We start from the raw sequence: 13,353 nt of genomic DNA, 5'->3' as shown, positions 1-13,353 counted from the left end.
CACTATGTTACTGCATGCTGCAGATCTCTCTCTGGGTCTGATACACTACGTTACTGCATGCTGCAGATCTCTCTCTGGGTCTGATACACTACGTTACTGCATGCTGTAGATCTCTCTCTGGGTCTGATACACTACGTTACTGCATGCTGTAGATCTCTCTCTGGGTCTGATACACTACGTTACTGCATGCTGCAGAGCTCTCTCTGGGTCTGATACACTACGTTACTGCATGCTGCAGATCTCTCTCTGGGTCTGATACACTATGTTACTGCATGCTGCAGATCTCTCTCTGGGTCTGATACACTACGTTACTGCATGCTGCAGATCTCTCTCTGGGTCTGATACACTACGTTACTGCAGGCTGCAGATCTCTCTCTGGGTCTGATACACTACGTTACTGCATGCTGCAGAGCTCTCTCTGGGTCTGATACACTACGTTACTGCATGCTGCAGATCTCTCTGGGTCTGATACACTATGTTACTGCATGCTGCAGATCTCTCTCTGGGTCTGATACACTATGTTACTGCATGCTGCAGATCTCTCTCTGGGTCTGATACACTATGTTACTGCATGCTGCAGATCTCTCTCTGGGTCTGATACACTATGTTACTGCATGCTGCAGATCTCTCTCTGGGTCTGATACACTATGTTACTGCATGCTGCAGATCTCTCTCTGGGTCTGATACACTACGTTACTGCATGCTGCAGATCTCTCTCTGGGTCTGGGACACTTCCCCTCAGAGGGCTGGTTATGGGAGGGAACCGTTCACTTGGCCAGTCATATGCCAGTGATGGCTTCAGTCCTCTCCAATCAGTAACGACTTTGCGATCAGACAACACGGGAGGCGCAGCCCATTTTTCGAACCGCTCTCTCATCGGTGCTACGACCTGTCACTCATTCAATTTCAACCCGCCTGCAAAACCAGCAGTGGCTGTGAAGTGGCACAGACTCACTTATGTAGTATGCGGAGCGCAGCGATTCAACGTAATGTTTGAGTCTGGGGAGAGTCTAGCTCGGAGGGTGTTTTTGTCGTTTCCCGTAGCAACTGGGACTTTAAACACACCGATACCGGAAGCCATGGCCAGTGGCAGCGCTTATACCTCCAGCTTACTTCTGTTGAGTCCGACTAGCGTTAGCGTCATTTTATCGGCAGAAATGTCCGTTCTGAGCCGATGCCGATATTTAATTTGAAAGCCGATATCGATGACGTGCCGATATCATGGTGCATATCCCTACGCTGTCGTCATGCTCTTAAGTGTGAGTTTTGTTGTGGAAACACAACATTTGTGATGTTTGTTTTCTCCTCCAGACGACCTGCCGGAGCTGCAGGAGGTGCAGGAGGTGGTGGAGCAGGCCTACCGGGTGGAGCTGGGCGTGTCGCACCAGGAGGTGGTGGAGCAGGCCTACCGGGTGGAGCTGGGCGTGTCGCACCAGGAGCGACACACGCACATGCACGCGCAGATAACGCGCTCACACACACACATAACGCGCTCGCACACACACATAACGCGCTCGCACACGCACACACAGCCTCCCGACACACACTGGCTCACACAGCTGGCTCACATCGCCACCGGACCACAGAGCCCGCTGCTGCAGCCAGGAGCTCTGCACAACAGGTACACACACACGCATGCACGCACACACACACACACACGCATGCACGCACACACACACACACACACACACACGCACGCACACACACACACACGCACACACACACAATACAAACACACATACGTACACACACACATTCGCACACACATACACAATTCACACACACACACACACACACGCACACACACGCGCAGCGCACGCACACGCACACACACACACACACACACACACACGCGCACACACATACGCACACACATACACAATACACACACACACAAACTTCCCTCTGGCCTGCTAAGGAAAATCCCACCAGCAGTAGTCACATAGAACATGGTTCAGTCGCAGAAGATAATCACATGACGATATCCACTACATCACAAGTGTGATATAGAGAGGCAAAGTGACCGCCTACTTCCTGCTTCAGCACTGTACCAGAGATTTTCATCCGCCATTTATTTTCCCATAGACATTTCATAAAATGCGTATAAAAATAGTTTTACTTCGTCAAACTAAACGGTTCAACTATATTTAGAATCGGGAGAGACCATAGAACATTTCACTTGGACCAAATCTTTAGAAAACATATATTTTCTTTAAATCCGCTTTTTTGTTTGCGTTTTGGTCTGAGTGAAATGTTATACGGATGAAAATCTCTGGTACAGTACTGAAGCAGGAAGTCGGCGGTCACTTTGCCTCTCTATTGCTTTTATGCAACAGTTGTAAAAGCTATTCGTCGAGTAATAATGGTATTTTTTAAGTAATTTGAGACAACAGTTGATTTTTGTCTGTCATTTGTCTCCGGCAACAAAAACCGTTCCCTCAGGATTGCACTACAAGGGCTGCAAAGCAACAGATTAATTACACTTTTTTAAGACTGCAAGCTAGCTAAGCTAACTATTAGGTTAGCACAGAGGATTTCAGCTCACATAATTAAGGTCAAATGTATCCATATTGCTGTCGCAACTACGCACAGAAAACACTGTGAACACAACCTAACATTACGTTACAACAGCTGTGAAATTGAGTGATGTACATGCAATGATGCATCTTGTGATGTCATACTAAATATGATCATGTCAGGAATGCCTCTTTTTTATATATATATATATATATATATATATATATATATATATATATATATATACCGTATATATTTTATTTTATTTTTCAGAACATGAAAACAGAACATAAACATACAAACAAAAACAGGCTCATACACAGGAAAAAGGAAAAACAGACTACATTGTCAAAGTAACGACTTAGCTACCAGCAGCGTAATGTCCTCATGTGCTTATGAGAGATCCATGAGAGGTCAGCTGGGCCTGACTACGTCAAAGTAGGCCAGAAATGGGTCCCAAATAGTGGAAAACTTCCCAAGTGGGTTGGTCCTCAGGAACCCGAGTCTCTCCATGAGACCATGTCCATCAGCCACAACTGAAAGGAAGGAGGAGAGGGAGACTTCCACTCCTTCAGATTGAGTCTCTTGGCGACAGTCGTCCCCAGTGTCACAGACTGTAGGGAGGAGCAGTGAGGATTCTGAGCAGCCGAAGATGGCGAGTTCCGCCTCCGGTTGAAGGGTTATTTGATAGGCCTTAAGCTTCTGGCATACTCTTCACGCACGCGCTGGAGGCGGGGCTCCACGGAGGGCGCGCGCACTCTGCGCGGGCCAAAACAGAACATAGTGAGTGCTCCAGAAATGGCGGCGATCAGTGCCAGGCAGTCTGAATGAAATTGAATGTAACGTTCCCAATTCTATATATTAAATTCTAAAAAACGACCCTCAACATTTGGGAAGGCTAAGCCACACAACTAGTTCGTTATAATCGAACATCATGCTTTGAAGGCGACTTTACGACGGTGAGGACTCAATCACAGCAGATATCCGCTGATAGCCTACCACAGAGATCTCACAGGCACAGGCAGCAAAACCCGACGCGCTGATAGAAAAATCTCCATGGACGCGCCGCGCTGCGCTCAGGCCTCGCCCCCCGACACGCCCCGCGCGATGACGTCATAATCGCCGCGCGCCCTATGCGCTTGGCTGGGCGCAAAGAGTATGCCAGAAGCGTTAGAGTACCTGTCAAATACTTTGGCCCAGAATCCGGATAGAAAAGGGCAAAACCAAAAAGCATGGGACAGTGTGCCCTCTGACACCTGACACCTATCACATAATGGTGAGACAGAAGGGTAGATCCTGTGCAACTTATGTTTAGAATAATGAAGACGGTGAACAACTTTAAATTGAATGAGCTGGTGTCTGTTGTTAATTGAGCAGAGTTGGACCACAGATAGACTCCTGTCCCATATGACTTCAGATAACTCAACACCAAGTTCCTCCTGCCACACCTCTCTAACACGTCAGGAATGCCTCTTGTCCAATCAAATTGCTCGGCTGGAAGTACCTGCTGTATAAAGTGCTACCACTTGATGATAAAACATTCTTCATGGTAACTTTTTATTTGGATAGTCTGCCTATAGAGAGTGTGCAGAGTATTTGTAACATTTCAACATGCAGCTTATTAGTTGACATTCAACAATTCAAGCTGTTAAAATGTTATAAATACTCTGTAGACTCTCTATAGCCAGACTATCCAAATAATGTGTTAATGTTACTGTTACTGTACCTCATACCTATTAATAATATGTTACTGTACCTAATACCTATTAATAATCTGTTACTGTTCCTAATACCTATTAATAATGTGTTACTGTACCTCATACCTATTAATAATCTGTTACTTTCACTGTACCTAATACCTATTAATAATCTGTTACTGTACCTAATACCTATTAATAATCTGTTACTGTCACTGTACCTAATACCTATTAATAATCTGTTACTGTACCTAATACCTATTAATAATCTGTTACTGTTACTGTACCTAATACCTATTAATAATGTGTTACTGTTACTGTACCTCATACCTATTAATAATATGTTACTGTTACTGTTACTGTACCTCATACCTATTAATAATCTGTAACTGTTACTGTACCTAATACCTATTAATAATCTGTAACTGTTACTGTACCTAATACCTATTAATAATGTGTTACTGTTACTGTACCTCATACCTATTAATAATGTGTTACTGTTACTGTTCCTAATACCTATTAATAATCTGTTACTGTACCTAATACCTATTAATAATCTGTAACTGTTACTGTACCTAATACCTATTAATAATGTGTTACTGTTACTGTACCTCATACCTATTAATAATGTGTTACTGTTACTGTTCCTAATACCTATTAATAATCTGTTACTGTTCCTAATACCTATTAATAATGTGTTACTGTACCTCATACCTATTAATAATCTGTTACTTTCACTGTACCTAATACCTATTAATAATCTGTTACTGTACCTAATACCTATTAATAATCTGTTACTGTCACTGTACCTAATACCTATTAATAATCTGTTACTGTTCCTAATACCTATTAATAATGTGTTACTGTACCTCATACCTATTAATAATCTGTTACTGTCACTGTACCTAATACCTATTAATAATCTGTTACTGTACCTAATACCTATTAATAATCTGTTACTGTACCTAATAATACCTATTAATAATGTGTTACTGTTACTGTACCTAATACCTATTAATAATGTGTTACTGTTACTGTACCTAATACCTATTAATAATATGTTACTGTTACTGTACCTAATACCTATTAACACATTCACTGCCAGCCGTTTTTTCAATACTGTAGGTAGGTTCTGCCAAGTTTTTTTTTTGAGGATTCTGGCTCATCTTTCAAGAGCCGAGGATTCTTTTCTGCTAAGATTTTGTGAACACAAATGATCTCAAAAGAACTAATAGAATGTGTGCTTTCTCTGTCTAAAAGAGTTAGTTTGTAGAGTTAGTAGTTATGTAGGCATTAGCAGTAGAATACAGCATGGTTTCAGCGTCTGAAAATTTATTCTGAGATAAATGGTTTTTTGTGAAATTCGATAGAACAGTCACTTTAACCATTTATTTTTGGCGTAAGACGTCAGACATCTAAACAATAGTTTTGAACAGTAATTTCCTCCATAGCAGCAGGAAACCCCCCTCTCCTTCAAACTCCTCCCTCCGTGGGTGTGTCTCTGGTGGCTTTGCAGCGTTTGTCACAAGCGAGGCTCTGCCTGTCTGTGCTGCCTGGCTGCTGGCGGCTGCTCTTTGGGCGAGTCTGCATGAGTCGTTTCGGTTGTGAGCTCAGCTGCAATGAAGCTGCGTGCGATTGTGGGCTTTCTGCCAGTGTTTCAAAGTGTGTTGCACGCATAATCTATTATGCAAATTTGCAATCCCCCACCGCCAGCTCCCAGCGCGATAATGCGCGAAAGCGAAAGCGTTTTCGCCAATCCATTTTACAGTATGATAATGGTTTCCTCGCGCGTTCCCCTGCAGTTTTGGCTCGGCTTTTTCTAGTCTGGAGAGCACTGTCGCCACTTAGTGGGTCGGTGGAATGGGTTGTACACGTTCGGTGGCTCCAATATTTTTATAGGAGACGTGGGGGGCGTTGATCCACGTCCCACCGTCAAAAAAAAAAAAAAAAATTTTGGGACGAGATATCTCGTCATTGGCAGTCAACCGTTGGTTTCTGCTTGACGAGATATCTCGTCATTGGCAGTGAACGTGTTAATAATGTGTTACTGTTACTGTACCTAATACCTATTAATAATCTGTTACTGTACCTAATACCTTTTAATAATGTGTTACTGTTACTGTACCTAATACCTATTAATAATCTGTTACTGTTACTGTACCTAATACCTATTAATAATCTGTTACTGTTACTGTACCTAATACCTATTAATAATCTGTTACTGTTACTGTACCTTCATCTCTAGTGTTGTGTGCTTTCAGCTTGTCTCCGCTCCACATCTTGGGCACCAGCAGTAACCTGCACTCCTACGCTCGTCCTCCTGTGTGCAGCAGCAGTGCCCCGTCACGCCCCAGAGGCCGCGGCCGGCAGCGCAGGCACAGCAGGGTATGACCCTTTCACCATCACCCATCGTCTCTGTATTTACATCCACAGTCAGTCCTGACTCTTCTTACCTCAACCCCCATCTTATTTCATGGGCTCATCTAGGGGCATTAAAAACACTTAGGGCCCTATCGTCGTACGGCACTATCGTTTGCGCTGCCGTTTGCGCACCTCTTATGCTATCTTCCCTGCGTCTTAAGCTATCGTCTGCCTCCACCATCCAGTTCTGTGCTGGAATCTAAGCGCAGACACAGGTGTAGGCGTGGCCCAGGCATGTCCGTGCGCCTCATAGCCTATCATCTGCAAGTGTCATTTTGCGCTCTGGCGAAGATACCGTCGCTATGTTCCGAGCATAAACAGAGGTTTGGGCATTGCCTGTGCCAAAATAGGTGTTCCAGCGCAGTGCAGGAAATCCTCGCTTGGATACATTACACAGGCATGGATGTCACTCTCTCTCCCCAACACCTCGCGCGCGCACGCACACACTCTTCCCTCCTCAGAATGCCACGTTGATTTTCAACTATAGCCTACATTGCAGAAAAAACCATGACACCCTGATTTAAAAATGAGAATTCGTTTGTCATGGTTTTATTAGGCTACATAATTCCCGACTATACAGGTCTGTGGTGTTAGTAGCTGTGTAGATTACTTTAGGTAGGAGAAAAGGTAGGAGAAAATAAAAAGCAAATGCTGATCTTTTCCAACCATTAGGCTACGTTTAATAGTGCCGCAATAGCCCTCTCCACTTCCCTCGTCGAGAGAGAGAGAGAGAGAGAGAGAGAGACACGGGGCATACTGTCGGCCTATAATACTATACTATACTATACTATTAGGGGTGTCACGATACACTCAGTTCACGATACGATACGTATCACGATACTGGGTTCACGATAACGATACGATACGATACGATTTTAACAATATTTTTTTAAACTTGAATAATGACAATATATGACTGGAAAAGTAGTATTTTATTTGAAATGCACAAATACAAAACATGCTGTTGTGGGAAATTGTTATTACAATAACAACTAGAAAAAACATGAGATTGGAGATAAGGCTTATCTTGAAATAGAATGAGTTACACCGTCACTTAGATTTACTTTGAACTAAAAGGTTTCTCAGCAGTATAAATTCTCATTATGCATCTTCAGTTTTTCTTCAAACTCAAACAACAAGACTTTTCTTAGTCTATTGTTTATGCATCTTCAGTTTTTCCTGTCAAGTAAACAGTTTCGCCAGAAACTCAATTGAATGGTTTCTCTCCTGTATAACTTCTCATGTGTCTCTTCAGAGACTTGTTCAACTGATCTACTTTCCACACATTGAACTTCAACAAACAAAGACGTTTCTTTGTCTATTTTTGAAAAAGATTTTTTTTTTTTTTTTTTTTTTTCACGATATGAGATTTCATCTCAACGATACATATCGTGACGTTTTACTATCGCGAAATTTCGTGGGACGATATATTGTGACACCCCTATATACTATACTATAATACTACGCAGCTCAACTTAACTGCCTTGTCTCCTAGTAATAGCCAGTAACCCAGGTATACTCAACTTGCTTTGCCCAGGGGCCACTTTTGTGAAATGATAGGAGGCCCAGAGGCCAGATAATAAACAAACATTAATATTATTTTTTTCTGTAGCGGATTGTAGATTTTTGGGGTGTCAGCCGGAGTTTAGTCTGACAATTTTGTGCACACACAGATAGTTAGCTAGGTTAAGTTAGTTCAGTACATAAGTGGCTGGGTGGCGAGCAGACAGCAGTATTTGACAATTTAGCTGGACCTCAGTCAAACTTTATTGCATCTGGCCCCCGGGCCGCAAGTTGAGTATCACTGGAGTAACCTATAGGCCTACTGCAAAGGTTAACTATGTTGAAAATTCGATGTCTGGTTCACGAGTAGCCTACAGCTGAAGTCCCTCTCGCCATCAAGCAGACAGTGACAGAAGTGTCTTTATGTGCGCCAAGGGGAAAATGACGGACTATAATCGGTCGGATTCAATGTATATACATGAATAGAAATTAATAAAAAATAGCTGATAAATAAACTGTGCTGGTGGAATGAAATTCAACTTCAAATTGAGCGGCATCACTCAGCGTGTCTCTCAGTACGCTGCGTAATTACGCACGTTGATCTTCTATGCATGACAGCCTCACAAGATAGGTGAGGCGGTCCTTATTTGCCAATTTGAATGGGAGATTTTCCAGGAAACCGGGAGTGAAGACTGGCGGGGATAGGCTTAATCAGCATTGTGGGAACTCATTTGGCAATAGACCAATTTGGAGTGGACTTCACAGGGTTACGCCACTGCAGTTGCGCATGCATCGTGGATCATTGCCTTTTAGCCCAGGATCCGTTGAGGACTACCACGACGTTGGCGAGGCAAGGCCCGACACCAAAGCTAGCTGGGCTAGGATAGCCCGTGAGCTACGTCGACTCGTCAACATCTACTACCACGGTGGGGTTAGCATTCAACCCAGGATCCGTGGTGGACGTGCCACTCCTACCCGGCACCAACAGAGCGGGGCCTATCGCGCTGGTGGCAGCTGGCGGAGCAGCTAACTACTACCAGCTAGCTTCACTTCGTTGGTACATCCCTGGTAAGAGGCCAAGCTAACGACACTCGTCAACATCTACTACCACGGTGGGGTTAGCATTCAACCCAGGATCCGTGGTGGACGTGCCACTCCTACCCGGCACCAACGGAGCGGGGCCTATCGCGCTGGTGGCAGCTAGCGGAGCAGCTAACTACTACCAGCTAGCTTCTCTTCGTTGGTACATCCCTGGTAAGAGGCCAAGCTAACGACGCTCCTCAGCCCAGGATCCGTGGTGGACGTGCCCACTCCTGCCCGTCGTCAACAAGCGGGGCCTATCGCGCTGGTGGCAGCTAGCGGAGCAGCCGCTGGCCTTCATCGGAGGCTAAAGCTAGCCATCGTGGGTATCGTTGGTACATCCCTGGTAAGAGGCTAACAGCTAGCGACGCTTCTCAGCTACAGCCCATAAACCCCAGGACTTAACCGGGATTGTGCACCTCATCTCCAGCATCGCTTCCCGGACAGTTACCTTGGTCTAGCAATGGCCAAACTCAACATGATTTATTTTATTTTAACTTTTATCTCCATGACTTCCCCACCCGATATGCATTCAAATGATCTGTATGTCCCTGCGCATTTGCCTAGCGATAAAACGGACACTGTCAGTCAAGGTAACTCTAACTTTACTACGGGTGGTCTGTTTAATTTACTCATAGTAGATCACATAAGATCCGTTTTTCCTCCTGTCTTACTGGTGTTAAAATCTTTTATCCTGCATGACCCTATGACTGTTGAAACATGTAAAGCTAAGGTTAAACGTCCAAAAAACGGTATTAAAAATGCCTTAACCCGATCAGCAATTCTATTACTCCTTTTAGTATCTGGTAACATCAATGTTAATCCTGGCCCAGTAGCTCAGATGGAGAGCCCAACCCATCCCTCTCCCCAAATCCCCCCACCCCAAGCTGACAGTTTGTCCATGTCTTTGGACAGGCTGTGGTCGGCCAGGGGGTTGCATATTATACACCTTAATGTTAGGAGCCTTGTAAACAAAATTGATGAAATTAGGCTCCTCTTTGCGAGCAACAAGGCCCATATTATTTCGTTCTCTGAAACGTGGCTGGATAGCTCCATAAACGATTCAGAGATCGAAATTCAAAATTATACTATTATAAGGAAAGACAGAAACAGGAGAGGGGGGGGGGGTGTGCGGGTACATTCGATCGGACATTTGCTTTAATGTGAGGTCTGATCTAGAATGTGCCCATTTAGAGGCGGTTTGGCTGGACATTTTAATGCCTAAAACCAAGCCCCTTCTAGTCGGGATTTTATACCGCCCACCTTCCCAGTCAGCCTTTTACGAGTATCTGGAGGAGTCATTTTCCAACGCTATTGACCACGGTAAACGCGAAACAATTCTGATTGGAGATTTGAACACAGATATGCTCAAACATGACTCCTCTAGCTTCAAAGCCCTTAAGGCGTTTTGTAAACTTTTTAGTCTACATCAATTAATTTCCCAGTTTACTAGAGTATCCCCCACGTCAAATACCATTATTGATCTTGTGCTTACTTCTGACAAGTCCAATATTTCCAACAGTGGTGTAATCGATTATGGCATAAGTGATCATTCACTCATTTATTGTACACGCAAAACTCAGAGACCAGTAATAAACTGCCACCATACGGTCAAAATTAGATCCACGAGGAACTACAATAAGGAGTCCTTAGAACACGAGCTTGGAAAATCGGACTTGTCACAGGTGCTCAATATGTCAGCGGCAGAGGATGCATGGTGCCTGTTTAAGATTACATTTTTAGGGGTCATTAACCGGCTGGCCCCGGTCAAATCGGTCAGGTTTAAAACTAGAACTGAACCCTGGATAAATGCAGATATCATAGAAGCCATTAAGGTTAGAAATAACAGCCTGCAGAAATTTAAGATTACAAAAGATGAAGCCTCCTTCGGCCTATTTAAAAAACACCGAAATGAAGTAAATAGGCTAATCAAAAAGGCAAAATCAGAGTACTATAATGAGGTCATTGCAGAGAATAAGGATGATCCCAAAAAGCTCTGGAAATCCTTAAATCAATTGGGCTATAATAATAAACTTAAAACTAGATCTCTTAACGTGAACTTAAACTCGGAAGGCACCTTAACATCTGATAAATCCCTTGTCGCTGGCATCTTCAATCGTTTCTTTATGACCATTGCGAGCACCTTGGTTAGTAAATTACCCTCCCACTCTGGACGTTATGGTAAAGACCACATTGACAGTTTTTACTCTAACTTAGGAGTTCGGCCGGGCGACTTCCAGTTTCAGGAGGTGTCAGAGGAGGTGGTGCTGTTGAAGCTCAGGGCCCTCAAGCCGTCCAAAGCTACAGGTATTGACAACATCCCGAGCAGGTTCATCCGAGATGCAGCTGATTTGATTTCACCATATATTACTCATATAATCAATCTGTCTATTAAAGAAGGTCATGTCCCCCATGATTTCAAACAAGCCAGGGTAATCCCCCTTCATAAAAAAGGAAGTAAACTGGAACCAGGAAACTATCGCCCAGTCTCAATCCTCTCCTCCATCTCCAAGCTAATGGAAAGAGTCATTTTTGAACAAATAGACAGTTATCTTGCATCTCGGGAGCTCCTGTTTAAATTTCAGTCAGGTTTTAGAAAATCTCATTCAACTGACACCTGTTTGCTATTTCTAACCGACCACATCAGAAAGGAAGTTGACGCTGGCAAATGCTGTGGTATGGTCATGCTGGACCTACAAAAGGCATTTGACACCGTTAACCATGATATTCTTCTGTGTAAGCTCGGGGCTCTGGGCTTCAGCAGCACTTCCCTCAACTGGGTTAGGTCCTACCTGGAGGGTAGGGAGCAGGTGGTGGACGTAAATGGAACGATGTCATGTCCCCTCCCCCTGACGTGTGGGGTCCCCCAAGGAAGTATTTTAGAGCCTTTATTCTTTTTAATTTATATTAACGATATGCAATCGGCCTGTGATTGCAACCTGTTCTTTTTCGCGGACGACTCCGCCCTCTTGTTCTCGCACAAGGACAAGGGGGAGATCGAAAGGAAATTGAGCAGCGAGCTTCACAGTGTTAGTGAGTGGCTCTCAGATAACAAATTATCACTTCATCTGGGGAAAACGGAGGCCATTTTATTTGGGTCAAATTTTAATTTAAAAAGGTCCCCCGAGTTTAAAATCATGGTTGTTGACGTAGTTGTTAACACCAAGGAGGAGATTACATACCTTGGCTGCATTTTAGATAACAAACTTTCAGGAGAAAGCATGGCCGCAAAAGTGATTTCCAAAGTTAGTCAAAGAACCAAATTCCTAGCCAGAATTTCTTCTTTCATTGACAAGAGCGCCCTTGAAACCTTGGCAAATGCTCTGATTCAATGTCACTTTGACTATGCTTGCTCCTCTTGGTTCACGGGAATCACCACCAAACTCAAAAACAGGCTTCAGACCTCCCAGAATAAATTAATTCGGGTTATTCTGAAGCTTCATCCCAGAGTCCATCTCCTCCCCTCCCACTTCCATAGCCTCAGGTGGCTCAGAGTGGAGGAGAGGGTTTCCCAAATTAAATTATGCATGGTTTTTAGGATTATTAAACGGGAGGCTCCTCGTTACCTCACTGACTACTTTTGTAAAGTCAGTGAGGTACATGGCTACTCCACAAGAGGAAGCACCTCCAACATTGTTCCCCCCAAATTTAAAACCCTAAAGGGTAAATGCACCTTCTCCTACTCAGCAGCTATTTTATGGAACAAACTCCCTGAGAGTATTAAGACACTTAACTCCAGGTTCTCTTTTAAGCTTGCCCTGAAAAAATGGCTGGTGGGCTCACAAATGTGGTCTTAAACCTTTTACTTTCCTTTTTATTTTTTTCCTTTCTTAAACCTTTTATTTTCCTTTTCTAATGTCACCTGAATAGGCGGGGTTTTTAAATCCCTAGGTAGGTTCCTCTTTTTAGTATATGAGCTGGTCTCTATCTTATTATTTATTGATTGACGCATTTTTACTAGGTATCTAATTAACTTAAAGTTTTAGAATTTTGATTTGAGTGGTAAATGATATCATCTGTTTGTATATGTTTTTGTCCTGCGCACACACGCGCTCATACCTGCATACAGATTCACTACTCTTGTCCCACACACAAGGGGCCCTATTCTCCCACAAGCCTTCGGCGCTAAAACGGG

At 43.7% G+C, this 13,353-nt stretch overlaps 1 protein-coding gene across 1 annotated transcript in view; it reads left to right on the top strand.

The window, feature by feature from the left end:
* The window catches only part of LOC310798224 (HMG box-containing protein 1-like), a 48,030-nt gene that overhangs the window by 10,995 nt on the left and 23,682 nt on the right, over positions 1 to 13,353 (top strand). The window contains exons 3-5 of the mRNA XM_083660704.1: positions 1,312 to 1,412; positions 1,503 to 1,621; positions 6,476 to 6,599. Coding sequence (XP_083516830.1) covers positions 1,312 to 1,412; positions 1,503 to 1,621; positions 6,476 to 6,599 — 344 coding nt within the window. The remainder of the gene's footprint in view (positions 1 to 1,311; positions 1,413 to 1,502; positions 1,622 to 6,475; positions 6,600 to 13,353) is intronic.

The sequence above is a fragment of the Poromitra crassiceps genome (genome assembly GCF_964638095.1).
Source record: "Poromitra crassiceps genome assembly, chromosome: 2".
Lineage (NCBI taxonomy): Eukaryota > Metazoa > Chordata > Actinopteri > Beryciformes > Melamphaidae > Poromitra > Poromitra crassiceps.
This window is presented reverse-complemented; position numbering and strand designations above follow the sequence as displayed.